This window comes from Pholis gunnellus (assembly GCF_910591455.1).
Source record: "Pholis gunnellus genome assembly, chromosome: 10".
NCBI lineage: Eukaryota > Metazoa > Chordata > Actinopteri > Perciformes > Pholidae > Pholis > Pholis gunnellus.
This window is the reverse complement of record NC_136537.1, coordinates 14798677-14825926: the sequence shown is the minus strand read 5'-3', so window position 1 is coordinate 14825926 and position 27250 is coordinate 14798677. Positions and strand designations below refer to the sequence as shown.

At 40.6% G+C, this 27250-nt stretch overlaps 1 protein-coding gene across 3 annotated transcripts in view; it reads left to right on the top strand.

The window, feature by feature from the left end:
- pcdh11 (protocadherin 11) overlaps positions 1-27250 on the top strand; it is a gene marked incomplete at both ends in the record, with an annotated part of 112740 nt that overhangs the window by 35977 nt on the left and 49513 nt on the right. For all 3 annotated transcript variants that reach the window (XM_079167007.1, XM_079167005.1, XM_079167006.1), the window contains one exon: positions 10169-10228. In XM_079167007.1, the coding sequence (XP_079023133.1) occupies positions 10169-10228 (60 nt within the window). The remainder of the gene's footprint in view (positions 1-10168; positions 10229-27250) is intronic.

Here is a 27250-nt window from a genome sequence, read left to right as displayed (position 1 = left end):
AAACTGCGTTAAGGCTCTGATTTTCTACTTCTGTCATATATGAGTTGACAGATGAATACATTCAGGATGTTGCAAGCTGGTTATCAAAAAGCTTTCTTACATTGTGCTTCCACTATCATCCTTTTTTTTGATTTCATGAAACATTCGCACCTTTTATCCTATTGTTACTTGTGATAAAGGACACAGAATGCCGAACACTGGCCCTGTATCTCACAGAAAAGAGGAATATGTATGAATGTTAACACGCTCAATAAGTGTGCAGTATTACATTGAGGACGTAAAACTTCGAAAATGTCCACAAAATTGGTATAATTCCTTGTTTTCACATGAGTCCCTTGGCTTCAGGGCACTATAAACAGAGAGGACACCATAACAAAGCACTGCCCACAGCCACAATTGACCTTTGGGGTTCTGATCCCTTAATGTGTTTCTCTGTGTTGGTGCTGATAAAGCCTCCCTTTGCCTCTGTCCAAATCTATAAAGCTTTTTCCAAAGATGCTGGTAATGCGGAGTGAGAGACACAAATATCCGCCCCATTCTATGTTCATAACCTCTGCCTCTGCCATCGATAGCTCTAATAGGTGTTTAGAAGGCCTTGTATTTCTCTCCGTTTGATACATTCAGCATGTCATTCAGAGAACAAGGTTTGTGTTGAGGGGGCGGGGCGGAAGCCAGACAATAATTTTTTAGTGAGGTCCGCTGAGGTCTGAACTGCAGAATGAGAACACCTATTCAAAACCAATCTCTTTTAAATTTGTAACACCCTGGATTTGCATAATTCATGTATGTCCACCTGAAACAGAAAAAGAAATAGATTTGCAATTCCATTCGTGATCATAACACTCCAGTTATTATGTTAGGAGCACATGTGGGAATTGAAGGCGCAGCATGAAGGGCTACTGCTTACAGATTGATCCCTGTGCAACACTAGTTATTGACCACGTCTTTACGACATTTGTTTTCATTCTTAATAACGGCAGTTTACTACTCAAGAATTCAGACGTATTGCAGTTAGACCATGCTGATGTCTAAAACACTTCTTTTTAATCCAAAATGTTTTTCTATATTGAATCCAATAGAAGCCACAGTTTAATATTTGTGAACAGTTTTGTTTTAAACTGCTATATAGAATTAAATATCTGTCTTTGGCCCCCCGAGTGGAATTTATAAAAAATCATTAACAGACAGCTACAGAGAATGGAGGATCAAGGGGTTAGTGCTTATTGAATATTACATTGTAAAGTGGAATTTCCAAAGATACGTAGGCAATGCTACAGTTTGTAATGTTGAGGTGTTTGTTATTGAATTGAAAAATGGGATGATTTCTATATTTCCTTTTTTGTTGATTTATTTGATTCGTACTTAAATATGATGTTTAGAAACTTTGTAATCATATTCTTTTTCAAAGCAAAGGCTATCTATCTAGAACGCTCTGAACAATATAGATATAAAATACAAACGGTGACTTTTGGTAAATGGTTTCTATTTTACCCAGATTACTTGTCTTAAGTATGACTTATTTGCATTTAGGGCTGGGCTATAAGGCCAACATCTTCTATCACTATATAGGTCATTTCATTTCTCGATAACGATATGTATCACAATATAGCATGTTTTATAAAACTACATGAAATAACTACAGGGTTTTGATTATTCTTGTGTGAATTCAATACTTGACAAAGGACAAATAGTGATTATTTTCTCATTTAATTAAGCACTTTAGTGCAAAATTATCAATTTATCACGACATCTCTGTATGATTTCATCACGATATGATTCCATTGAATGACAATAAATAGTCATAACCCAGCCCTAATTGCATTCTTTTACCCAGGAAGAGCACTGGGATTCATAATATTAGCTACCTACTGTCTTACCCCCTGCCTTTTGCACTGGGCTTCAGCAGCCTGCTGCTGCTTGGACAGAAAAACCCTCCACTGAGGTTTGACGCAACCAATGAGATTATTTCTGCTTGCATAGCAGCTCTGTCTCTGAAAAATGTTTGTGTAGCTTAAACCCCAATCTGCCTACATGTCCTGGTTCATGTGTGGCCGTGACTCCCCAGACTTGGGGTTTGGTGGAGGCATACTGCCTGCTAGTAGTGTGGAACACATGCCTGGCACAACCAGTGCCATGGGGGGACTGGCTCACAGCTGGTTTGATTGGGGCTCTGGCCTTAATCGCCCACGTCTCTGCCATCAGTGCTCAAGGAGCAGTCACACACATGTTAACTGTGCCCATACAAGGGAAACTGATTGCAGCCTTCCAGATTCATTCCCAATCAAATACTGGTGTTGCTTTGTGAGATGGGTATCAATGTCTAACGAGAAAGCTTGGGCGAAGCACTCCACAAGCTACTTCAAGTCCCAATTGTCATGCAGACGAAGGAAGGGGTCTATTTTGGGACAGCCGATTGTTGGGTTCGGAATGGTAGGTAGCAGATAAATATGTCTACTCCTGTGGAAATGCATTAACCATGCATCATTTAATCCTAAACACTTTTGCAAAGGGCCGCAACATAAAAAAAAAAACTCAGAGGTCATGAAAGGTCGACGTCGAGCACCTCTGCAGAGAGGAGAGTAGACTGCTCATCAAAACAGAGCGGCGTCTCCGTAATTTGACAAACAGAAGATGTTGTGTTTGCACTTTATTATTTATTATTTGTATTCACTATGTGGGACTAGAGAGAAATGACTTTTTCAACTTCTCTGTATGTAAAGTACTGAGGAAATGACAATAAAGCTGACTTTGACTTTGAGAAGATGATCACCATACGTTTGCCAAATGTACTTGCAAACAGTGTTGCATCCCTTTGTTCCTCAAATGCATTGTTTTGTATCATCTAAATCAAAAGCTACTGAGATATTTATTATTCCTAACTCCTTTTCTCAAAAAGGCCTGCTGAGGACAATGGATTTGCGAATGCATAACACACGCACTGGGTAATTTGACTTTATGAGATGGCATTTATTTTCATTTATCAAAATAAAGTTTTGCCTGACCGTGAGAAGCAGTCAATAACAATGTACAGCTAATGTAATTTTGAACACACTTAATGCACTGCTCACCCGACTAGAGAGAGAACGGCAGTAGTAAATTGTTTGACTGTTGCTGATAAACTTAACAGCAAAGCGGCATCCAAGCATTCGAATGAGGGCATTAACGGTTCTTTAAAACAGGAATAATGAAGTGATGAACAACAGTGTTGTGTTGCCTCTTGCTCTTGAGAGGAAGGTCTGCCAATGGAGGAAAATGGTGACAAGATTGACTTCTAAAAGGACATCAGCAGAGAAGCAGTAGGTCACCACAACTTAACGAATACTATAATTGCGAACCAAAAAAAGAAAGAAAAGAAAAAGCTCAGCCTCATTTCAGGATAATTGTGTCTTTATATAAAAAAAAAAAATCAGCTTCACACACTCTCATGCATGCACACACAGATATATTCAGTCATGCACAAACACTCACATACAAATGCGTACAGACGCGCAGACCTCTCTTAATCTTTCCGACACACACACACACACACACACACACGGGCTTGCGCACAAAATACACAAACAAGCTCAAATGCAGTGCACAAACACAAAGCAAATGTCCCCACAAAGTAGATGAGCTCCACTCTGTGTCGAATTGAAAGCATCTGCAAAGCCAGTTTCTCTCGGCCGCGGAGGCGTGCATCAGCCGGCAGAAGCGCCTGCTTGGTGTCCCAGGGTGGCTCGCGTAACACTTGGCCTGCTCCCTAGCCACTGCCTGGATCAGAGAGGCCCACTGCTATCATCTAGGCGCTGGCAGCAGAGAGGCTAGGCTTAGAATGACAAATTGGTTAGAGGGAGTGAGTGACGAGAGCAGGCCAAGAAATATACTTTGAAGAGCGAAATGCATTCCGGGTTGTGACAAGCATGCCACATTATATGGTCAAGTGTACAAGTCTGACTCCCTCCATGTGGATTGATCCAGATCCCAAAGACACTTAAATGAGGCAAGGCTTTCTCATCAAGACAATGCCAGAGTATTTATCTTAGAAAGTCAACCAAAATATGACTGGATTAGAGAGCTTTTCAGCACATAGTCTCTCTTCTCGTGGCCTCAATTTGTATCAAACTGCCGCTCCTCTCCAAACTATCTGAGCGATGACGATTTTGTTTGCCTCTTAGGTCATATTTTTCGCACCGACTGGTGTAATATATATATAAGTACACATTTCTAAACATGTAATTACATCCAACTTAATCCAAGGAGACTTTTCCCCTTATAAACCAGGAAATGTACGCAACTCACTCAAGATAATTACAAAAAGAATCAACAAAAAGTGTTTTTGTTTTATTTTTATAATACCATGCTAATATGATTCAAATTGATTAATTATTGATTCAGAGTGTGTTACTTGGTTGACTATTTCAACAAACAAAAAATGTCCAAATGTTTTTCCTATCATGATCTGCCGGCAAATACAGCCGGCAAATAATGCTATCTGTTTACAGTTTGGCAGAGACTTGTCAAATGAAACATTCTTGGAAAGCAATGCTATGTTTAATAAATATAGTTTTTGGTTTCGTATTGAAGTGGAGCTTGATCTTCAGTAAAAGCGCATACACGGTGTAGACCTGTGGCTCTTCTTGGAGGTCAAATATATTTAAAAAAAATCAAGTCGCCCCCTGTCTCACCTGAAGGCCACGCACTGTAGCTGAAAGCACCGAGTCGAAGTATAAAAGCTTGAAACTAAAAAAAAGAATAGAAACTGTGTGACCTGATTTTTAAAAAGACATCATATGCTCAGAACTGGTACACAAACCTTTGTTGAGCCACTTAAATATGCCCTGCATGTATTGTGGTACACAACAATTCTATTGCTTAATTTAAAACCGTATCAGCCTGTGACTTCTCTGCAGGTGTCAGGTTTCTGAAATCTCAATGTTCTATTGAAATGTCATAGCAGTTGTAAAGGCAGTAAAAACAATATAAAGCTTCCCTGACACGTTCTAGATTATCATAAACCCACATGGTATGAAATCCGGTTCTAGTTAATCCACAGCAATATTGCACTTATCAAAACAATCCATGGCGCAAAAGACTGAAGACTAAATCTCCTATGAATGAGGACTGGTGATCGAGTGAATAGTGACCGACTGATTCATGTTGGAGATGTACTAGATTCCAGGCTACTTGAGGAGAATATAATGCTGTGGAAATTTTGCATAAAATAGGTTCATACGCGAAAAAATGAATCCAAAGTGGCCTTGAAAGCTTAAATTAGATTTGAGTGTATATACTAATGAATGAATACCAACCACTATAAAACATATTTTATCATACCACACTATTGGAATGCCTGATTTACAAGAATGTGTTCCTGCTGTGTTGAGAGTGAGTTTCTTCCAAACACAGCAGCTTTGTACGTTGTAATTACATTGTTTTTCTGCAGGCTTGTTGGCACCTTGGTCAAAGGCAAGCTCCTGTGTGCTTCTAGGACTCTCTCCCATGTAAATTAGAGCCTCTTTCCTTGCCAAAGCAATCATGACATTGCACTAGTGCAATGCTAGGCCTGCAAATAAGCCATGTCAGAAGCGCACACACACACACACGCACACAAGACACCGGATGTAACCCTCTTGAATTCCCTCTCTGAGCAAACTGCAGAGCCGCACCAGTTGGCATCTCCAGAATTTGGTTTGAAGTTGTAGAGCATTTTACTTTTGTTGTCAAATTGCTTTGCAAATGAGCCTCACCCTGGCACAATTTCAAAGAGCTCGTGCTATATGTGCAGCTTCCTTCAGGCACTAGTTTCTGAACCTTCATCATTCTGTATGCATATGCACAGTACTGCACTAAGCTCACATTGAAGAATAGATAAACACGCCAAGCAGGGACGGAGATGGAAGGCAGTGTGCTTATGTCTAGTTAGCCTGTCTGTATGTTGTTTCTCTGTACCTCAGCTTGACTGACATGGTCTATCTAATAACATGGCAGGTAGACAGTATGAAAGCCTTGTAGGTTTTTACCCATTAAAATGATATTCAATCATTTTTTGATGGGCTTTTTTTTTTTGCCCCGAAACCACGCCTTGTAATGATTCAAGGTTCGAGTGCCATTCACATTGAAATGTTGTGTTGCTTGAAGCCACATCAAAATAATTGTTTTGATGTGTCCCGTTTTTGTCTTGGCAATGACATTGATAGGAGGTGATCGTACAATGAGGATAAAGAACATTTGTGAGGTATGTTGACTAGATTTGAGCCACGTAATCCCCTGGCTCGCAGTTATAGGGTTTTAGTCTGGGCATCACGGAAAAGGCATTGCTTGGCGATACAAGTGTTGCACATATTGCGTGCCCCTTTGATTGCATGTCCAAGTCAGCCACTAAATAATAATAATGCAGGGATGGAAACACTGCAAAATAGCCCAAGGCTCAGAAATTGCTAATGAACAGCAGCAGGGTGCAGTTGGGGGTACAGTGGGGGGGTTGAGTCATCTGAAACCTTACTTCCTGTTTCAAAGACAAATAATCGATGGTCGCTTTCTTTTATACTCAAAACATCTTTGTCATTGCGTCAAATGGGGGAAAACGCTAAATCCAATATGGACTCAGAAGGCTATAAAAGGATTGTATGAAAACAAGTTTTGGCTGAAATATAAACGCATCTTGTTCTCCTTACACGTTATCAACGTGCTTATCAAACTTCAACACAAGACAGCTTTATCTTGCATAGCACTTGTGTTTTACGCATGTTACACTCTCTTCTTTCACTCCCTGTCAAGAGGTTTTCTCACACTGCAGAGAACCATCAAGCAAAGGGAAATCCATGGAGAGGGACAGAGACAGAAGGCAAGAAAAAGAGAATATATTTGGTGCTGTGTGCTGCAGATCAAAAACATGGCAGTCACATGATCAAAGGCATTTGATAATCCTTGAACTATATTGCTCCTTTAATCCTAGTGAGAGTACTATATTTTATTGGGGGTGGGGTTGGGGGGGGGGACACAATGTCAGGGTGGCAACGGAGTAAGAAAAGCAGTAACTAGCTGCTGGAAACGCAGTTTACTAAATGTAGCTCGGCACTTTTGATGTAGCTGGGGAAGACGACAGCATAAAGCCTCCTTGTGTGTGTGGAGAATGGAGGCTGAGCTGATGGAGCTAGAAACACAAATGTGCCACAAGTCCCTGTCCACTCAGCACTGAATAGTGCTCTTGTTTTTTTTCAGGGGACTTGTAAGGGAAGTTGGCTTGTTGAGTGTGACCAGACTACTATATACTACATCTGGCACATAGAAACAGAAAGGAAGTGACGCAAGGTTTGGTCTAACATTCCTTTTGAGCGAGCTTGAGTTGGATAGTTCTGTTATACCGAAGGGACATATGTTTATAAAGTACATCATTCAAACGTTGCTAATTTTGTAGGTGAGGGTAGTTGTAGGGGAAGAATTAAAAAAAAGAACTTGCTAAATCAGCATGTATCCAAGAAACATCATGTTTCAGTTATCTTTCCATTTCCTCAGAAAATAAATGTTGCTGTGCATCATAGCCTTGTGCTCTCTGGGCCTCGTCAAATTACAATAACCACCTCAAGTGCTCTGAAAAGACTAAAACATCAATATATGGTGTAATCCAAGACCCTCGGTTGCAAGGCTTGTCAATAATGTTTGCCTATCAGATGCTAAATGTTCCAGACCAAAGGTGAGTTGAAAAATGTTTTTTCCTTCCATTCCGTTTCTATTCATGACTTGTCTCCTGATAACGTGAGCATCATCGCATTTGTGTTTCCTGTAAAAACATGGACTGTGGGTTATTGCTCACAAAGCTGCCTGCTTTCCGCATTGATAAAAAATGAATGATTACTAATTACTTCTCACATGTGTGCGTTACACTGGAGCTGTGTGACAAAAGAATATGGCCTAAATGAAAAGTGCTGTTTTGCTCTGCTCAAAGAATAAAATGAGATTGTAATGGGGGGGGGATCAGTAAAAAACAAAACCCTGATTATAGCCTGGGGAGACCTTGCTGTGTGATTGTGTTTGTGTCCAAGAAAGGGAAAAGGATTTAGATTATCTATGGTTGGCATCACACTTAAAAAAGGCTCCTTTTGTTACATCAACTAAAGCACTGAATCCAAGCAGCAACACATTATATTTGTAAATATTGCTTCGTCCACGTCATGTGGTTGACGAAGATGAAACAGAAACCCTATTGTTTGCTTCAAATTTATACAGACATAAAATAAATCCTAACATTTGCTGCTTAGCAATGTTCTCTTCTGATTTCTGACACTGATTATATATTTCTTTCTTATAGATCTGGGGATCTTTGATTAACGATGGCCAAAGCCTGATCCCTCTCAAAGCCCCATTTACTATATAATGAAATGATGTGGTATTTTTATAGAGGTACTCTGTGATTGTATATGTTGTTTGTATGTATACCCGCCCCCCCGCTATTTGTTGTTGTTTAAGTATGGCATCCACTTGTAAACCTCTTAGTACTACATTCAGCACTTCAATGCTGTGGTGCAGGAGGCAGAGCCTCTACCACCAGGGTGTGCACAGGTGTACTGTATGCATACAGTGATCGGGATGTGATTTGTTTGTTTCTACACCTGCCGCAGCTGAACCGTGCAAGCGCTGATGAAGGTACTTTAGACAAAAAGCTAAAAATAAGGCATTCTCTGCATAGAATTGAGTGTGCAGATATCTATTGTACCAGTTTGACAGTGATTACATGAAATATTTCAACCTTTTCTTTTTTTTTAGTAGCACATCAGACCATTCTAGAGTGAATGGGAGTAATATGGTGAACTGGAAACGTTTTATGTTTCTAATTTGTAGTATTGTTACCCGTTGATTGGCACAATAGTGGTACAGGGCATAATCATCTCCATATTGTAAAAGCTGGGGTTCAGGTCATTGGAACGTCCTCAGTTTTTTATTCATCTCCATTTAAATGTGCAATATAAAAGATAGAAGTCACAATGTTGGAGACTGCTTGGAATCAAGGTCATTCTGTTTTCCCCACTGTAAATCATCCTCACACATGCAACACACTCAAAAGCAAATTCCATTTATTGCTCTCATCCCCAAAGAAAATAACTCATGTTTATTTGTCACATCAATTAAGATATCATGGTCATATAGACTACTCAATCTGTTGGGAAAATGTTGTCTACTAATTCCATCATCCCAGCAAGGCCCATTTATTCATTTATATTTAATGACGCAGTGTTTACGCTGCAGTGCAAGCCTGGCTGTTTTTTTTTTGTTTTTTTTTCACTCTCTGAGTTGCCTCGGCCAGAGAGGTGTTCTCCTTCTATGTTGCAATGAAATATAATGTTAAGAGTCTGGAGAGTTGAGTGTGTCATGTGTCCTGGTGATACCATAAGGCAGCCATTAATAGTGTCAGGGAGCATCAGGCATACCACAGGCACATAATTGGATATGAGGGCATAACTGAAAGCACCTGCTTGGAAATCAACAGGGCCTTCCCAGGAGGCCGGCCCTTGGTATATTCCCAAAAAGGTTTGCAGAGCCCATCCACATCCCTGCTGGGTTTGCCTCGCTCATCTCTCTTTTCATTTCTTACCGAGGTCAGCTCAAGATGGCTTCTTGTTGTCTCTTTTTTTTATGATGGCATTGTGAGTATGCAAATACTTAGAATCTTTGCATAATCACAAGCAGCGGGGCCATCTGTTGTTGGCTTGTTGACTTACCTTGCGTCAGCTTTTTAATGGTGTTTTCTTGTATCTGAGTGATGTATTGGTGTATTAACAATGTGATAATCATTTAACCTCAAAAAAAAAAAAGAGCTCAGGCGTGTGTGCAAAAGTCTGAACATATGTTCAGTGAAATCTTCTGACAAAGAAGGATTTAAAATCTTCGCGGAGGGACAGAAGGAAGGGGAAACTGGAAAACAAAGCAAAATGCATCACTATACCCACTCACATGGTGGACGCTAAGATGATATTGTCAAGATAAAGATTTAAAATACAACTGTCAACAAAATCTGTGGTTTTGGATTAGTGGGCTGCAAAGATTGCGAGTCGCTTAACCCCCTCTAAAATATATTGCAAAAATGCTAATGGTAAGGACTGGGGAATAAGCTGCAACTTCTGTCACTGACGATTTGCAGGGAGATGCCCTCCACAGAAAACATGTCCCTGATAATGTGTTTTTCTTGTAGAACCTGAGCCAGACACCGGAGAAGTCTTTCAACTCACCGCCCCCCATTTGTCCTCATAAGGTAAGCTGCTTTCAGACAAGGGGACAAACAACATGATGTAAAGCAACAATTATTTTAAGCATTTAATGTCTTATTAGCTTTTGTTTGTGTGCCTACTCACATGTCACATTTGTAAATTAGCTTCATATCATGTCAAGACCATTCTCATGTTTTCACATATTTGATGATCTATGCAGCACATTCCTTTCACAAAAATATTTGCCAAAGGATGTGCAAATTAATTTGCTTATCAGTTATTCTAAAAAGACAATATTTTCACTTAAAAATCAAGCATATTCTTTTCTCTCCCTGTTATTTTTGTCTCTCTGCATTTCATTATTTCAACATTTATTTGACATGAGGTGAGAAGAGCAGATTTATTCAATGATAATTAGTCCTGTACATGCACAGCCAAAGTCATCACTTCCCTCTGATGGTCTCAAGTCATTTCCACACATTGAAATAACTTTCCCCTTCAGTTCCTGCTCCTGGTGCATGCTTCTTGCAAATGTGATAATGTGCTATGTAGTGAAATTCACACGATTTCAGTTCACTTAGCACCAAATGTGTCAAAAATGCCCGTGTCCTTTTCTGGATGAATGGCTGGTATGGTGGAGAGTGGCTTGTTGCAAGAGTGAACCTTGGTAAAAGTAGCCCAATGGAGGGAAGCTGTCTGACGGCCTGTCATCAACTGTTCAAAGCCTAACACTCCTCTACATCGCTAATGCACAGCTAGCTGTCTAAAATGACTTTGCTGGCATTGAAAGCTTTAGATGGTGTTGGACAGTAAATAACAATAAAATATGATTCGCCTCCCCCCCATGTCTGTCATTGGTAAATCACAGGGAAGGCAATCAACTTATGTTTGGAAGTCTGTCAACACTGCATGCCCTTCACATATCACCTGCACTTTTTATATTTGGGTTGCTCTTGATGAGAAATTTCAGTCTGACATAGTCAAGTGTAGGACGGGCTGTTGCAGATGTGTAATACAGGAGCTCTTCTTTCTCCTTAGCTCGAGTACGTCTGTCTGTGTCCCGCCACATTTCCATCTCTTTCTCTCACTTACTTTCCCTTTCCATTTTCACACAGCTGATCATGGACTGATGTAATGGGGGAACACCGCGGGTTTGCGGATCGTGTTATTCACTTTTTAGCTGTTAGCAGCGGAACATAATCTCCCTCTAGTCAGCTCACATTAGTCTCCATGATCCGCACCAACCCAATATGTGCAGTGAATGCAATGGGCCAGCTGGGCTAATTTAGTATGTCAGTCAGCTCTGGAGGCTGCTAAAACGAGCAAATGGCTGGATATGATTTATATGAAAAGAATATTCTGATTGTGATGGCTCTCAGAATAGAATATCCTCTGTCTTTTTACACTTCTCTTCATCTGCATTGTGTGCATCCCCCAGATAGATAGTGGAATGAACAGAGGGCTTTTAAACTGACTACTCTGTGATTATATTAAGAGTGTGAGAGCGAGGAAAGACAGGGGAGGGAGGAGATCGGGTGCCCGAGCACTAAGTATATATAATTGCTTCTTGACACATTGGCCAAATTCTGCAGTGCCAGGATCTGAGCGAAGATGATTAACGGCTGTCCGAGTGGGTGGGTACTGCAGGTCTTTCAGGGCCTTTGGTTTCCATAGCGATCCAAGTCGAAAGGCCATACATTGTATACTGAAAATCCCAGAGGTCCGCACGTTGTTAAACTACAATTATAACTCGCATCAAGAGCATTGTCTGTCCACAGCAAGCTCTCGTATTCGTCCGCAAAGCGGTTTGCTGCTTTCTCTCTCTCTCTCTCTGTCTCTCTCTCTCTTTTCCTTTATTTCCTCCTCTACTTTTCTTAAATGGTCTCCTCTAGCTGGCGAGAAGATAAAGAGTGAAAATCTTGCATTCTGTGAATAATTGATGAGTGGGCTCACCTCAGAGCATCATTACAGTACGGCAGTCAGGGCACGAGGTGAGGGTAAGATCATATTTCTGACACTAGGCTTCAGGCGATGGAAAATTGTGTCAGTTTTTCACAAGGATTTCTTCTGAATCTACAGCATGAATAACAGTTTCTCATTACAGCACGACAGGATAGGAAATAATTTTGAAGAGGGATGTGCACATGCATACACGTTCCAGCACAGTCACATTTGTAGCAGAGATGGTAAACAGAAACGTCTGAAATAAGACAATTGTTTATTTCTGTGTTCCTCAAAATGTAATATATGAAATATTTAGTTATGGGTTGGTATGATATTGAAGAGCAGTGTTCTGGCTGATATTATTGTTAAGTATGTGCCAAAGAATGTGTGTGCATGCATGCGTAAATAGATGTTGTGTGTCTACGTGAACAGTGCATTCTAGTTAGGTGGCAGATGGAGAGGGCAGGAATGGGGGTGGGGATCAAGCACCTCTGACAGTATGGGGCCTGCGCTGCACCCTGTTCCTGCCAGCTCTGAAATTGCTAAGGTAAACCAAAGCCGTGCCGCTCCAAGCCATTTTACAGTTTTACTTTGCGCACAAGATGAGAACCTCTGCTGTGAAATGTCACCTAACAATTGAATGAGAGAGTGGCGAACATGCGAGGCAGACACTTTGTCCTGTGGTGTCTGATAAGGGTGCAAATGCAAACACGTTGATTGCCACAGATAAAATGCTGAGAAGATCCTGTGGGCACAGCAGCATTTTCAAGCCAAGGAAAGGCCACTGAAGAAGCACATCTTAATGATGAATCATTCTGTATAATACAAGAAAATCCCTCTGGCATCCAAACAAGAGGCTAGTCATGCAGCAATTAAGCTTAGTTAAAGGCATCGAGCTGACTATGTGTGGCTAGTGAGGCATCTTCCTGAATACGTACGTCCACATGCATGTCCTTGCGCATGCAAGCACGCAGACACACACATTCACTCACTCAACCCGTCTTACACACACACACACACACACACGCACAATTCATACGAGGCAAATGTGATCTCAAAAGACAAGCAGCGACAACCCACGGCTCCATCAGAGTGCCCAGGGTTGCATTGGTGGCCGTCGTCAAACAAATGATTCTTTGTGACTGAAAAAAAGACAATCCCAAAGGTCATGTGTGACCTCTGGGACCAGTGCTGTGCAGAATCTGTCACTAGCATGCACCACATGTCTGTGTCAAATGGCAAAAGGTATGCGGTGCAGCCAGCCTGCCGTGTAATAAAGACGGCGGGCCTATATGTATGTGGCTTCGCTGTCACAGTTGCATTAAGAGGGCTCTGCAGTCTCCTGGCTTATCTGCAGAACATCCAACATGCCATACGGTATACATGACTAACTTGAAGGACTGGTCACAGCTTGTAAATTGTGCAAGCTTTATATTAAAACGGATTTTAGGGCCACATGTGGAACACCGTATCAATACATATTATTGGATTCACATTTATTATAGTGGTAATTTGACTGATAAATCTCTAAATGGTATTTGTCATTAAAGAGCATGTTTAACTGCCATGTGTGTGCTGTCGTGCAGTGCTCTTCTGATTTACGAGGTAGAGGTAATCCTCAGAGGAATCACTAACAATGACCAACCGCCATGCTTGATATTATCTCTCTTGTCACACGATTTCCACAACAAGGGTTAATAGCGTCAGAAATTCAGGGGAAATTGATGAAGGAATATGTAATCCGTGCCTCCCTCTCAGCCAGCTTGCCATGCTCATATATCTGCATCAGACCACACCTCCATGTGGAACAAATCAATAAAATTCCATTTCTAACCAGATTCCTTTTTTTTGAATGGTGAAATCCCATCTTCACGGACACACTAACAAATTGGATATCCTGACGGTTACATTTGAAAAAGAAACAGAAACAGACGTGCCATAGGTGGTTCTGCAAAAAAGTATACGCCATGCATATTGTGTGTAGAAATTGCATATCACACAAAATTGTGTGAGTGCAAATGAGGCAACGCTCTTTATATTTCCCAGATCTCCTGCACTGCACTTCTCTCTCTCTTCACTCTCCTCTCACTTGCTACAGCATATCTCCCCCCGACATCCCGCTAAACCAATCAGGGATTTGAGGGCCTCTCTTCCAATCAATTACCACCCAAATCAGTGCAGAGGCCTTTGATATAGAATCATTTGTCAAATCAGTGCAGATGGCTGGGGGCAGGTACCCCTGTGCCATAGGTCACATCCACATGGAAATCTCTGCTCAGGGTGGGATCTCCCGATGCTCCGCAACCCATTAATGGGAAGTCATTGTGTGCTCCAGGACTGCTGTCCAGCTGCCTGGTCCCGTAGATTGCCAATGTATAAGCATCTTAGCCTGACCGGTGGATAATGCTAAGTCCCAGGGTCTATAATACTGATTTGGATTATTTTTAAAGGCAGGCTAAATGTGACTTTCAGAGATCCTAATTGAGGTGTTCATATGGACTGAAGAAAAGCTGCAGAACGTGTTCCAAGGTGCATTTCTAAAGCGCAGCATTATCACATTTGACCTACTGCGACAAAATATACCTTGGTGGTCGAAGAGTACAGAAATTCACATTTTCATCATGCAAGTGCACATGCTGCAGGTGTTCACATGTGCTCCAATGTTTTCTCTCATCAACATTGATCAGAAAACATCCTGATAAAATGATACATCTGAACTCAAGACACACATCACAATGATTAGATACAATGAGTACACAGTTTTAAAAGAATGAAAGAAAAACACACACAAAACAATAGTGGAAACTTAAGATCAAGAGCACCAAGTTCTGAAAATACAACCTGAGAAAGAAGTAAACCATATAGGAGGGTGTATGAATTGAATTATTCAAACTATAAATAATACAATGCAACTGTAGTGATATGAACAGACATTCATTATAGTAAAATCACTATATCAAGCAAAGAAAGTAAAGATAATACAACAAAAAATAATTCAAATCATGATGGCAGATGTAACATAAATGAAAAGAATGTAAATGGTGACTTCTACTGTGTTCCATGAGAAGAAAAAACTAATTCTGAGGTAAAGTCAGGCTCTCCACTTGTTTCATCGGTGCTCTTCATGTGAGATAATAATGCCCTGTGATACAAGTAGGGAACAGTTAAAGGGTGTACAGCTTTGAAGCAGTACATGTTACATATGTTGGAATCCATAAACCAAATGTAATTACATTTTTACAATGTCAACAGACAATAACTTTGAGTTATACCATAAAAAGTGACTAAATACACTAATCCACACATGGAACATAGGCCTTGTATTTGTAATTCTTTACGGGTTCTTGTTATTTTGATGCATGTAACATTCAGATGGTCCTATCTCTCACATGGGCTGATGCTGTGTCAGCTACCTTTCTGTGAATACACTTACTGGAACATCACTTACTTTTTTAGGTCAGTGTAGCAGGGCCTGTTCTACATGATCTTTTGCTTAGGTTTCCTTGTGTTTCTGTGTATTGAGGTTGTGTATGTGGCCTTCTTGTCTTAGCCAAATTCAATTCGGCTAAACTAAGCCGATTTATAAAAATGACGTGTTGTGTAACCTCATATGATTTGCACAGTACAAAACCAGTTTTGGAAAAAGAGTTCCAAGCCAGCACTTCAAGCTTCAGCACTCTCCTAATCCACTGAATGCAGGTAGAAGGTGAGTTCCATCAAGACAATAATAACAGCTGGTTAGAATGATAAAAACACTTTTAGCGTTTCCTTAATGGGTTGTACGCTTGCAGCCAGAACACCAAAAATAGAAGAAACGGTCGCGATGAGTCTGTTGTGAGTAGGTGGCTGCTGATCTATTGACCTCATAAACTGTGCTTGTGAAGGCTTAATGTTGTAGTGAACAGAGCAGTTTGACCCACTAATAGATTGAATGTATAATTGAACTGAAGACAGACAGTAGCAGACCGAAGCGTTTTTAAGTATTGTTGACAGAGACAAGATTGCTTCTCTTGCACCAACTGAAGTGCATTAGAACAAAAGTCAAGGAACTACATAGGTAGTCAGTGACTAGAGATCTATATACTCAACTAAACAAAACAAGTACAATTTGCCGAAGTGATTTGTAATTTCCACCTCTAAATGTTGGATAGCAGTGGCATTTAGTGTCCAAATGTGAGAATATTTTGGCCAGCCTACTGTTAAAGAAGTTTAGCAAGAAGTTTGAAATGGAATGAACCCATGTCTTTTTCAAAACTGTGGATACGATTAATATTATTTAAGATTAATCTTACCAGGCCTAATTTGTATAAATGTCCTAGAGGGATAGGGGATCACTTTGAGTTGTGTTGTATTTTGGAAATTGTGCTTTTGTCGTATAAACATTTGTCTAACGGCATTGTAGATAAAATAAAGAGTTGCACATTGGATTATACTGGCAATAGTGAGTATTCCGAATATTGTATCGTTGTTACGTTGGCAAGGATATAAAGTCACATCAATCTGTGATGTAAAGAGTAGACAATTAAATGTCAACAGATAAAAGTGCTTTGTTTAATTTAAGCCCAAAAGACTTCTAATTAAAAAACTGATTTTCAGATTGAGGATCCGTGCGCCAAGAATCAGGAAGGTTGAGAGGCTTGACTATTATTCCACAGAAGCATGTTTTGTGATGTATATGCCCTTACACTTGTACATTTTTTTCAATGACATTGTATCCTTTCTTCTAAATTAATGAAAAAGAAGAACCACAGCTACCTAATAGATGTACTATGCCAGGGTTACAGAGGTTATATGTATGTGTGAAATCCTCCTGGCTAAAACATTAACAATGCAACTACATTAGTTCTCACTGACATTGATTTTCTTGGCCAGGTTGTTATCATGCAATTGTTTGCCATTAGAAGAAAACTGTGTAGTTAGATTTCCATGTTTAATGACTTAAGCAAAGCCTTTGAGGCTTCATTAGTTTGCACAGTGGTGCAAACCCGAACTAGATTGTCTAAGAAAGAGATAAAGTTAAAGCAAACAAAACTTGTGTCCTCAGGTGATCTGCCCCGTCAAAAGGGGAATACAATGGAAAATAACCCAAAACATAAATAAATACATTTTAAAAAACCTTTAATTTATAGATCAAGCATTAATCATAAAGTGCTTAAGATTCATGTTTATGGTCTAAGTCATAAAAGAGCTTATTTTAATGATTTTATTCATGAGCAAAGTATTATTCAATACCTTCATGTTTCAGTGATGTATCCTGGCCTCTTATTTTCCCCTCCCTACCATTATAAATCAGTGCAGTGCTGTGGGATGACGTGGATGCCAGCCCTCCGTTCTTTGTGCAAGAATCAGACAAGTTCTCTGTAGTGTTTGAAACACATTCTTTCACAATATGTCTTCAGATCGACACAGCACAACTGTGTCTCTGGCAGACAGAACAAAGATTGCCCAAATTAGAAATGAAAAATAAATCTTGAAAAAACTCAGAGGGAGCCAATGACCGCAAGCATACTGACTGAAACCACCTCGATGGCCGGTTGATAGCTGCAGACACATTCCACCCAAAGCCATATTTGAGCAGCAATCAACATAATCATCAGCAAGCTGCATTTGCAGATTGCGTGGGTGTGTCGTCGGCTCTCCCATTTCACAATTCATTGTCGCCATACGAGCAACACTTTTTGTGCTAATCAAGCTGCGCTTCTAATTCTTAACATGTCGAGCTTTTCCCTGAATGTCATCACCTCTGTTTTACGTACTCAAGAGGTTGTTAATGTTTTTAAATAACTAATACATGCACCGCGCATCAGTTAAATTAACTGCAAACATGCGATGCCTTGTCAAAAATGTTCTGCTACACCATGAGAGGTGTCTCCATGTGCCTCATTATTTTTTTCTTCAGTGCAAAAGTAGTTTGTGCATCATTGCCAAGAGACTGTTTAGATAAAAGTGAGCGTCATCTCCCAATTTCGCACCCATTGTAAAGGATACAGTTCCTATGCTTTTATTTCTTGACACAGATTTCATGATCTTTGAAATGCCTTGTATTAGACTGTAAGGAAACAAATGGAATAATAAGAGGAAATTGAAGTTTGGAAATGATTACAAGCGTGCGAGCTCTCTAAGCAAGAACATGCTGCATTGCTCAGGATATTTTTCTCACCCTCTGCCTTTGCATATTTCACACTGGCGTAGTCTTCGGAGATGTAAGTCATACTGAGAGAATGTGACTCTGCATGCTAAAAAGGCATAAATATGAGAGCAAAAAAGAAACATAACCAGCAGATGACCTTATTACGCTCAGTGTGTACCATGCAGTAGCTATAATGCCTTTATTTGTCATTATTACTACCCGCCATTACTGTGAGTGGGAGGAATATCAATTTGACAAAGATGGCCTCTGACTAAATTTTAAGGAGCCCCCCTGTCACGTGAGACACATCCCTACTGTTCTGAGTGGGCAGATATGGCTGTTTTACTATTTATGGTTATTCAGTGGAAAAGCACAGAGCGGGTCTTGCTGTAATAAGGCATTTACCAATGCAGAGTAGCACTGTGCACTGTTAGAACATATGTTAATGCACTTGGCTGTGGCCAGAGAAACAGCAAGAGGTTCGGGGGAAAAAAGCACATGGGACTGGCCTCCTGCAGCACACGTTTGCCTACTACAAAGATATTAATATGACTGGTACTCAGTGGTGAAAGAGGAGCAAAAATTACCCTGGCAGTGAGACAAAGTTTGTTTTGGTGATGGTGATGGACCCCGATTGGGTGAGGCAGGCAGGGGAAGAGAGACAGCTCTGTGCTCAGTGGCTTTTGAATATCATCAGTGGCACACTTTTAACTGACTGCACTGCCAGAAAAACTGACACCAACATATTTGAGGAAGATATGCATGGAGCAAATGGGGATATGACTGTGAGCCTTGTCTCTGTGCTTTATCAATGTTTTACCAAGTCTGTGCCACTGGCTTCGCAAGAAGGGTTGTCTGTGTTCCCACGCAAGAGTTGACAGTTACGGTACATATTGGAACGAAGTTGTCAGAAAAATATTCAATTAAATGTATGCTGTTCATATAAGTCACCATTAGCGAACATAGAAGGGAATATTATGCAGTTTAACTGCCTTTTCGCTCTGTGCTTAGAAATGCGGAACTTCCAACAACTGCCAACGATATGTAGATTTGGAGAGCTTATGCTGACAAGGATTCACTGCAACTAAGTATCGTCTTGCTTTGCTTTCACATTCATATGAACTAGTGCAATGACTGTTGGGAGCCCGTGCCGATTGCTTGGCCCCCCCGGAAGTTATCAAAAACAGCTCATTACTCATTGACTCCAGGGAGAAAAGTTTAGTTGTAACGTTAGTATATTCAGCATCTAGTTCACAACTGCAACGTGAACTGCAGTCAGTGAGATGCGGCCTTGTAAAGACCCCCTGTGGACAGCCCACTTCGGATGGCTCATGTGAGAAGTGTGCCTTCAAGGGCTTTCTGCCAGAGAACCCTTTCTTCCAGAAATCTGCTTGAATTTAGTCAACAAACCTACTTGGTTAGGTTTAGGAAAAGATTGTGGTTTGGGTTAAATTAAATCTCCCATCTGCCTGCGACTCAGTCCGCAAGAGCCCCCTCCCCCGCTGCTACAAAAAAAAACAGCAATATACACGCCAAGTGTGAAGTAGATGATGTGAACGGTTCTTGAGCTATGAGGACATACAGACACATGCATACAGATATTTCTTGCTTAATGGTTAGATTACCTGACAAACTATTCATGAACTTGACATTTGTCTCACCCGAGACTGTGGAAGATGTAGTCTCTTCCTAAATATTCAATATATTGACTGTAAATATTTTATCAGGAGCAGAAAAGTTAAACTAGTTCTTGTGTGCTGGGTGTGTTCAATGTTGCTGTTATTAAGCAACAACTTGTGTTTTCCCTGTATAGGCAGTTGCCTTCTTTTTTTACTAATCATTTCTATTTGCCTATTTTACTATCTGTTTTTTTAGCTTTTTATCAACATTTCACTTGTAGGTGTATAAGCATTTCCTTAGTGACATCTTGTCTGTCCATAGTTGAGCAAATGATTACTGCACAAGTTATTTAAAAAAAATCCTGGCGATCATATTTTTCCACTAAACGGCATCGTGCAACACCCAAAATGCACTTATGAGGTGAAAAAAGCGTTGCTGATGCTAAAATTAAATGTAGCAAGACTGCTGTCACCGTGAGTTCTCCCATTCATGCCAACAACGGCACTTTTATTCTTTCGACTGATCACATGCACTTTTAACACAAATGTACAACTCTTGGAGCGTGCGCCACTGGTTGCCTGGTTTTTCTGGCGCACGTGGTCCAGTCGCTTCCAAATCCACAGTTCAGAGATTATTTATACTGAGGTACAGCAAACATATAACAGCAATGATATTCTGACTTACAACCCACAGTAAATGGTTGTAGAGTAGATTCCAGATGCACATATATTGCAATTTTCTCGATGATAAATCTGATCTCTTACCATAAAATTGATCTCAGCGCAATGGTCAGGTTACATACTGTATAACTCGAAATAGCAACAAACGCAGTCTTTTTGAAGTGAGACCTATCAACTATTCAGCACAGAGAAGGCAATTATTCTTCGAGACATTGATAAAGTAGTATTACTGCTTGTTCACAGTCGTTGGAATAGTGGAATAGTTCATGTTTAACAAGCTTCTTTGTAAAATCCTTATGCTTGTGGTGATATGTGAAGAATGGCAGTGAATACATTTTGAAACCCAGATGAAATTAGCTAAAAGCCATAGCTAACCATTTGGCTATAAATTGTGTTTTTAAATTAAAGTCAGAAGCAACTCCCAGCTTTCAGGAGATCATTTCCATAAATGTTCGAAAAAAAAATCATTAATCAGTATCATCATTGTGCCTCATGTTTGTCAGTGAGTGACAATCATTCTGGCTTTGCTTCAAACATGAGCCTGTGATACAGTATGTCATTGCACATCACAATCTATGTACAATGCCTCTCTGCCAGTCTCAATGAAGAAAACTGTCAGGCGTTTCAATGGGAGAGAGATCAAACGCATGAACAATACACGTTACTAGCAGATCTTGATAAACTGAAGTTTTGACACATCAAGGGGCTTTCCGTTCTCGTTTCCACCATGTTTCTTCTTTGACAATACACTTAGTGGCCACTTTATTACACGTACCTCCCCATTAATGCGGCTCACTCCCCCAGACACTGCGTCAAGCCTTTTTGACTCACTATGCAGCAGACGAGGCTGAGAGGTTCACTTACTGTCCAGCTAAACCTGTAGGCTCCACGCATGTGTCACCGACAACTATAGTACATTATAGTTTAATTTCAGTCAAATGCACCAACTTTTAATATCTGCGTGTGTGTGTGTGCGTGAGTGAGTGGGCATCTCTGTTTGATACCGTCCTTGACTGCTGACTCCTCACTGCTCTTAACCATCCGTTAGGGATCACAGCAACTGCTTCAGTTTAGACTCTTGTTTCCGCTACGGATTACGAATTGTTCCTCCCTCGATTTGCCCGATTAGATAATACATTTGCATGTAAGTCTGTATAACCATCGCTCAGCAAATTACAAACTAAACCAAGCGCTGGCTACAATGGAGCGCTACTTCTTACGTTGGTAGGAAGAGAGCTAGTTAGCTGTTAGCAGCTGGTGGGAGTCCTAGAGTGTGTTAGGCCAACAGAGCTAACAACACAGCACGACTGACAATTTCTGGTGAGAGGAAGTGTTACAGTAAATATGAAGCGCTACACAGTGAACTGCAGTTTAGCTGAACGGCGCCGGTGCAGGCAGCTGCATAGATTAACATGAGAGCGTATCTGTTGCGTGAAAAAAGCTACTAATACGCTTGCAGTCTACACAGGGGGTTAAACAATTGTGGTTTGTGTTCATTCAATGAAACATTACAGTAGCGGCCGCTGCGGACACACCTGGTGGAGATCTGCACTGAGTACACTTTTCTATTTTTTTTTACTGATTCTGTACAAAGTGCCCTATTTAGCGGACGAAATGCTGCAGTGATGAGGTGGTGTGAACATCTGCATACTGTGGCACACGGAAGACCTTTGGACTGGATAAACGTGATTTTACAGAAGTTTCAGAGTAGACACATGGTCATTAAAACTCAATCCCTGAAGAGTAGAGAAACCTTACCTCGTCTTACAAAAGTTTCTCTTGCATCATGCGGATTGTCAGAATCTAATTTAAACTCTATGGATCTCTCCTATCTTGTATCAACATCAGAGGGCGTTGTTGGTTTTAATGGTAGTGGGAAATGTTTTCTTTGCACAATTAGGCCCATACATATCAAGTATTCTTCAAGCCACAGCATACTTAACAGGTTATTCTGTTAGCAAATGGATGCTGGAGTAATCTCCGTCCAGTGTATATTTCATTTGAAGTTTACATAACACACATAAGCAGTTCAGGCTTGTTTTGATTAGGTTGTGAAAAAAACTAAAAGCAAATTAAACAAAAACAAACTTTTAAATAAATTCTAAATAGGGTACTTAAAAAGACTATTCCCCGGAACAGTACAGTGCCGAACCTTTTGTTTAGACAGTACAACTTATTTCGTTATGTTCAGGAAAGGATCATGGTTTGGGTTAAAATAAGTAAAAAACATAAAATAACTATGTATAACAAAAATAAGGTTATGTGATTCAATGTCGATTTGATTTCACATGAGACATCAACAGCGGCTTCATGGATGAAAATTCGGGTCTGTTTGACCCATCTGTCCACGACCACTTTGTCCCTCTTTATATTACGTCACCTGACTTCCTTAGCGGCAGCCGTCCTGGCTGGGAACAGCTATATGGGGATGTTGCACAAAAGTACATTACATTGCAGTCATTTAGCAGACACTTTTATCCAAAGCGACTTCCATTCAGATTCTATCACACCGTAGGCACAGCCACGGGAGCAATTTTGGGGTTAAGTGTCTTGCTGAAGGACACATCGGCATGTGACTAGCGGAGCCGGGGTTCAAACCGCCGATCATCTGGTTGTAGGACGGCCCTGCTGTCCACTTAGCCAAAGTCGCCCCACAGTAGCTGTTTAGTTGTTGTGTATTGTAACAGTAAATACAACATTGATACACATAAGGTAAACATACAAAAAGTAAAAAGCTCGTATGCTAAGACATAACTAGGATGTAATGTTCGTGTTGTTGGGGGTATTGAAGGGCAAGATGTTCATCTCAGCAATGTAATGAATACTCGATATTGTAGGAAACAAATAGGAGCTTGAATGAAAGCAGAAAAGGGCCTCATGTCTGCCAGTACTTGGTGTGCTTATGATAGTTTTGCTTCTATAAATACAGCCAACATTGTCGCTGACCAGGTGCAACCCTTCATATTGACAGGCTACTGTTTTTTGTCGAGGGGATTTTCTAGCAAGATAATGTGTCGCTGTTTGAAGACGGTTCCAGGAAATTACTTTACTTTACTCCAATGGGCTGCACAGTCCCCAGATCACAGCCTAATAAAACACTTTTGGGATGAGGTGAAGTGGGATGTTCACAGAATTTGCGCCACTGAAAACCTGCAAAAACTACGCTGTCAAGTCGGTATACATCATCCCAAAGGAACATTTCTAGCATCTTGTTGAATCAATGCCTCAAAGAGAAATGTTGCGGTTCTGAGGGTCGAAAAGTGCCACACACAGTAATACCAAGGTGTACCTAATAAAATTGTCAATGAGTGTATTTACAACCCTGGTAAAGGACTACACTTCAGTCAAAGACCTCCGGCTGAAATAGTCCTTCCCTTCCTTGGCTTCTTAGCATAGACACCATGACATCCGGAATTTGCATAGTAGTAAAGATCAATGTAGCTCTTGGAGGCTGGTGTGGCACTTATTCTAAACAGCTCCCCTTTTTTTCCCTAGTGTAGTCTGGAGCGAAAGGGGGTGAGCAGGCAGTGAGTGATGTGGGTAAAGAAAGCCAGACACTTCCTCAGCTTGATTCAACCTCAAAGAGCATTTTGTCATGTATCTTCTTTTGGTAAAGTACCTGCAACCCTCTTCACACCACCACTGAATCAAGGTCTGTTTCTAACTATTTGATGCTGTTTGATGTCGATGTTGAGATGTGAAACAAGTAAAACTGGCAGAGCACACTTTATTTTTTTCTATCTTCATCTTTTAGCACGAGCGATTTTTGGTAAGCGATAATTATTAAGTTAGATGTCACTGCATTATGAAGAATGTCCTTCAAGCTGCGCCGGATTTCAAGGGACAGCTTGACAAAACTCACTTTGAATTTGGTTGAAAGCATGTCTAATTGAATTTTGATTCGTAATTAAATCAAGCAATAAATCAGCCCAGATCCCACTGCAACCGACAATTCAACACTCCCGAGCACCACAAGCTAATTATGATGAAGTTATTATCTCAGCCAAAGGGAGTACTCTGAATGGCTCCTTCTGCATCATGTAGAATCTTTTCAACTAGACTGTACTCAACCTTGAGGAAAGGGCATCTCTCATATTAAGGATCCAGGAGATCCTATAAATGTCACTCACTTGGTTGGAAATGTATTAATGTTGAAACCTTGTCCCACTTTAAAGCAGGTGATTAAAGCACTCCTAGAGAAATGTTTTTGACTCACATGTACGCATTAGCACATTGATGCACCAAGCCAGAAATGATCTGATGTGTTGTAAATCAGCAATTACAGCTGGTAGTAATTTCTCTGAATAATCCCTTGATGTGTAGGAAGTGACTATATTGATTTAACATGGATTAAGAGCATCGTCCTCATCATCTGATTTACAGTCTCATATGGTTAATCAATTACATTCCCCTGCGATTTAAATATGCCTTAGATGCCATGCAGCACACATGTAAGCTCATGACATAAGGTATTAAATCAAGTCTAATTATAAGTTTGCAGCTATGTGTCACATCACTCTCATAATACCTTCCTTAAGAAGACAAATTGGTTTGTCAGTAAATCGGGGTGTAAAACAAAAATGAGTAGTTAGTTATGTCTGCCACGTGAACCTTGTACATACATATGCATTAATGAATAAGGTGTGTATTAAATGATCGGCCTGCTTGAAGCTGAGAAGTCTTTTACAAATACATGAAGAAGTGAAAAGGGCAAAATGCTCCAACTCCCCAGACAACCATACTAGATCTAGCTGGTATGGTTTTCGTAAATGAATCCTCTGCAACAATTACCGGAGTAGCCTCCTTCTGCATAATTTGATGAGCAAAGAGAAAATTGATGAACTTTTTTTAATTATTATGCCGCTTGGGATTCTGACACAAGCGCCACAGAGAGAGGAGGGGGTCTACCACTACAGCTGCCAGGGAGCTTCTTTTTTTTTTTTTCTTCTTCTTCTTCCTTTCTCTCTTTTCCTCTTCCTACCTCCCCTTTTTTTTTTTAATTCACCCAATTTGTCGGTCCAAATGAAACAGCAAAAGGTTAGAGTGTGGAGTAATTAACAGCAGCTAGCCTAATGAAATTAGGAGGGGGCGGTAGACTGGAAGGATCAATACCTCGCTTAGAGTGAAGCAAGAGGGGGGATTGTCCAGGGAAAACACACATATACAGACCACTTAATAATAATAAGCTGATGAAAAGGCAACATGTTGTCCACTTGTAAATCAAAATTGGTTCGAACTCACTCCGGCGTTATTGCTGTCTAGTAATTGTGTTAAAGGAAAGCTGCTCCTTGTGCACACTCAAGAAGTGTACAGGATTTACACCACTTCGTGTGGTTTGCTGAGAGGGTTTCCCTTTATTGAATGTCAATAAGTACATCAATACACTTTGGACAACTGAACACCAATGCAGAGGGAAATGGGGATTCTATTTATCTAAGCCTACACTTAAGTATATTGAAGACTTTATTAGCCCCTTTTGATGAGGAGGTGTTTTGTTTGCAACAGTTTTATCACGCTGTCTAAGACATGCTGCGTTTGCCAGAAATATAAGGGATGCAAACTTGAACTCTGCCCACTGTTTCTTGGCTGAGACGTCCACGTGTCTTGTGCGTGCACACACGAGCAGATGGCACGCACGTCCAAGTTTTCCACCGTGGATATTTGTATTCTGCGGGCATATGTCTGAATGTGTGTGACTGTGACACGGCTACCTGACAAAGCTGTCATTTTTCTTCTATTGATGAATTCAGCCACGTTCATCTCGCCCGTAGGGATAACCACTTGATAGCAGGCCAGGTGCTTTTCTCCCACCTTCTCTAAACAGTTTAAGTCGTAGACTGAGGCACTGCCCGGACATTTCTGGTACACAGAGCACACCTGACAAGTCCTGCCTGACCATTATTTTCACAGACTTCATGCAGGAAGACTAGCTGAATTGAACAGCAGTAGTGAGCCTCACCAATAAACCCCTGAGTCAGTCAAAACAAATGTGAAATACGCAAGGACGAGCTTTGCCAGCTCAAGAGACTATGGCTAGCTGGCATGCTTCCTGTCTCTTTGCCTCACTCTGTGCTTCTCCCCACCTTCAAAGGTATTTACACTATGGAGTATACTGTAATGTGGGAGGCTGTATAGATGGGAGCACCAGATCTCATTAGTGTTAAACTATTAGGAGCATGGGGACCCCTGGGAAGAGGGTTTTTTAAAGCTTTCAGTCCAACTTGAAGTTATCACATCATACATTCTTTCAAATTATATTTTCACAAACTGCAGCAAAGCGTCTACAGGTACCGTTTTTTAAGACTTTGACCTTACTGCTAATGGATACAACTCAACAAAGCTTTGTACCGTGATGCTGTCCTATTCCTGACAGATTGATGAGGTCAGCCAATTTAATATGGACATATAAGCGCCGGGTTTTTATTTTCTATATGATATTAATGTAGTGGAATCCGCCCTCCCTTGTGAAGCCAACTGATCATTTTTGACACCTGTCATCGTAATTGCTGAAAATGAGCACAAGGAATATGAAGTTGATTGTTATTCCTTAGTTATCTGGAGTTGACGGGGCTCTGTGTCATCAAGCTCACAGAGGTTAAGGGGAAAAACGTATCAAAGAAATGGAAATAACAAGGAAATCGACATAGTAGTTATTTGATTTGCTATGTGTTTTAAGGTACGTGTGAGACAGC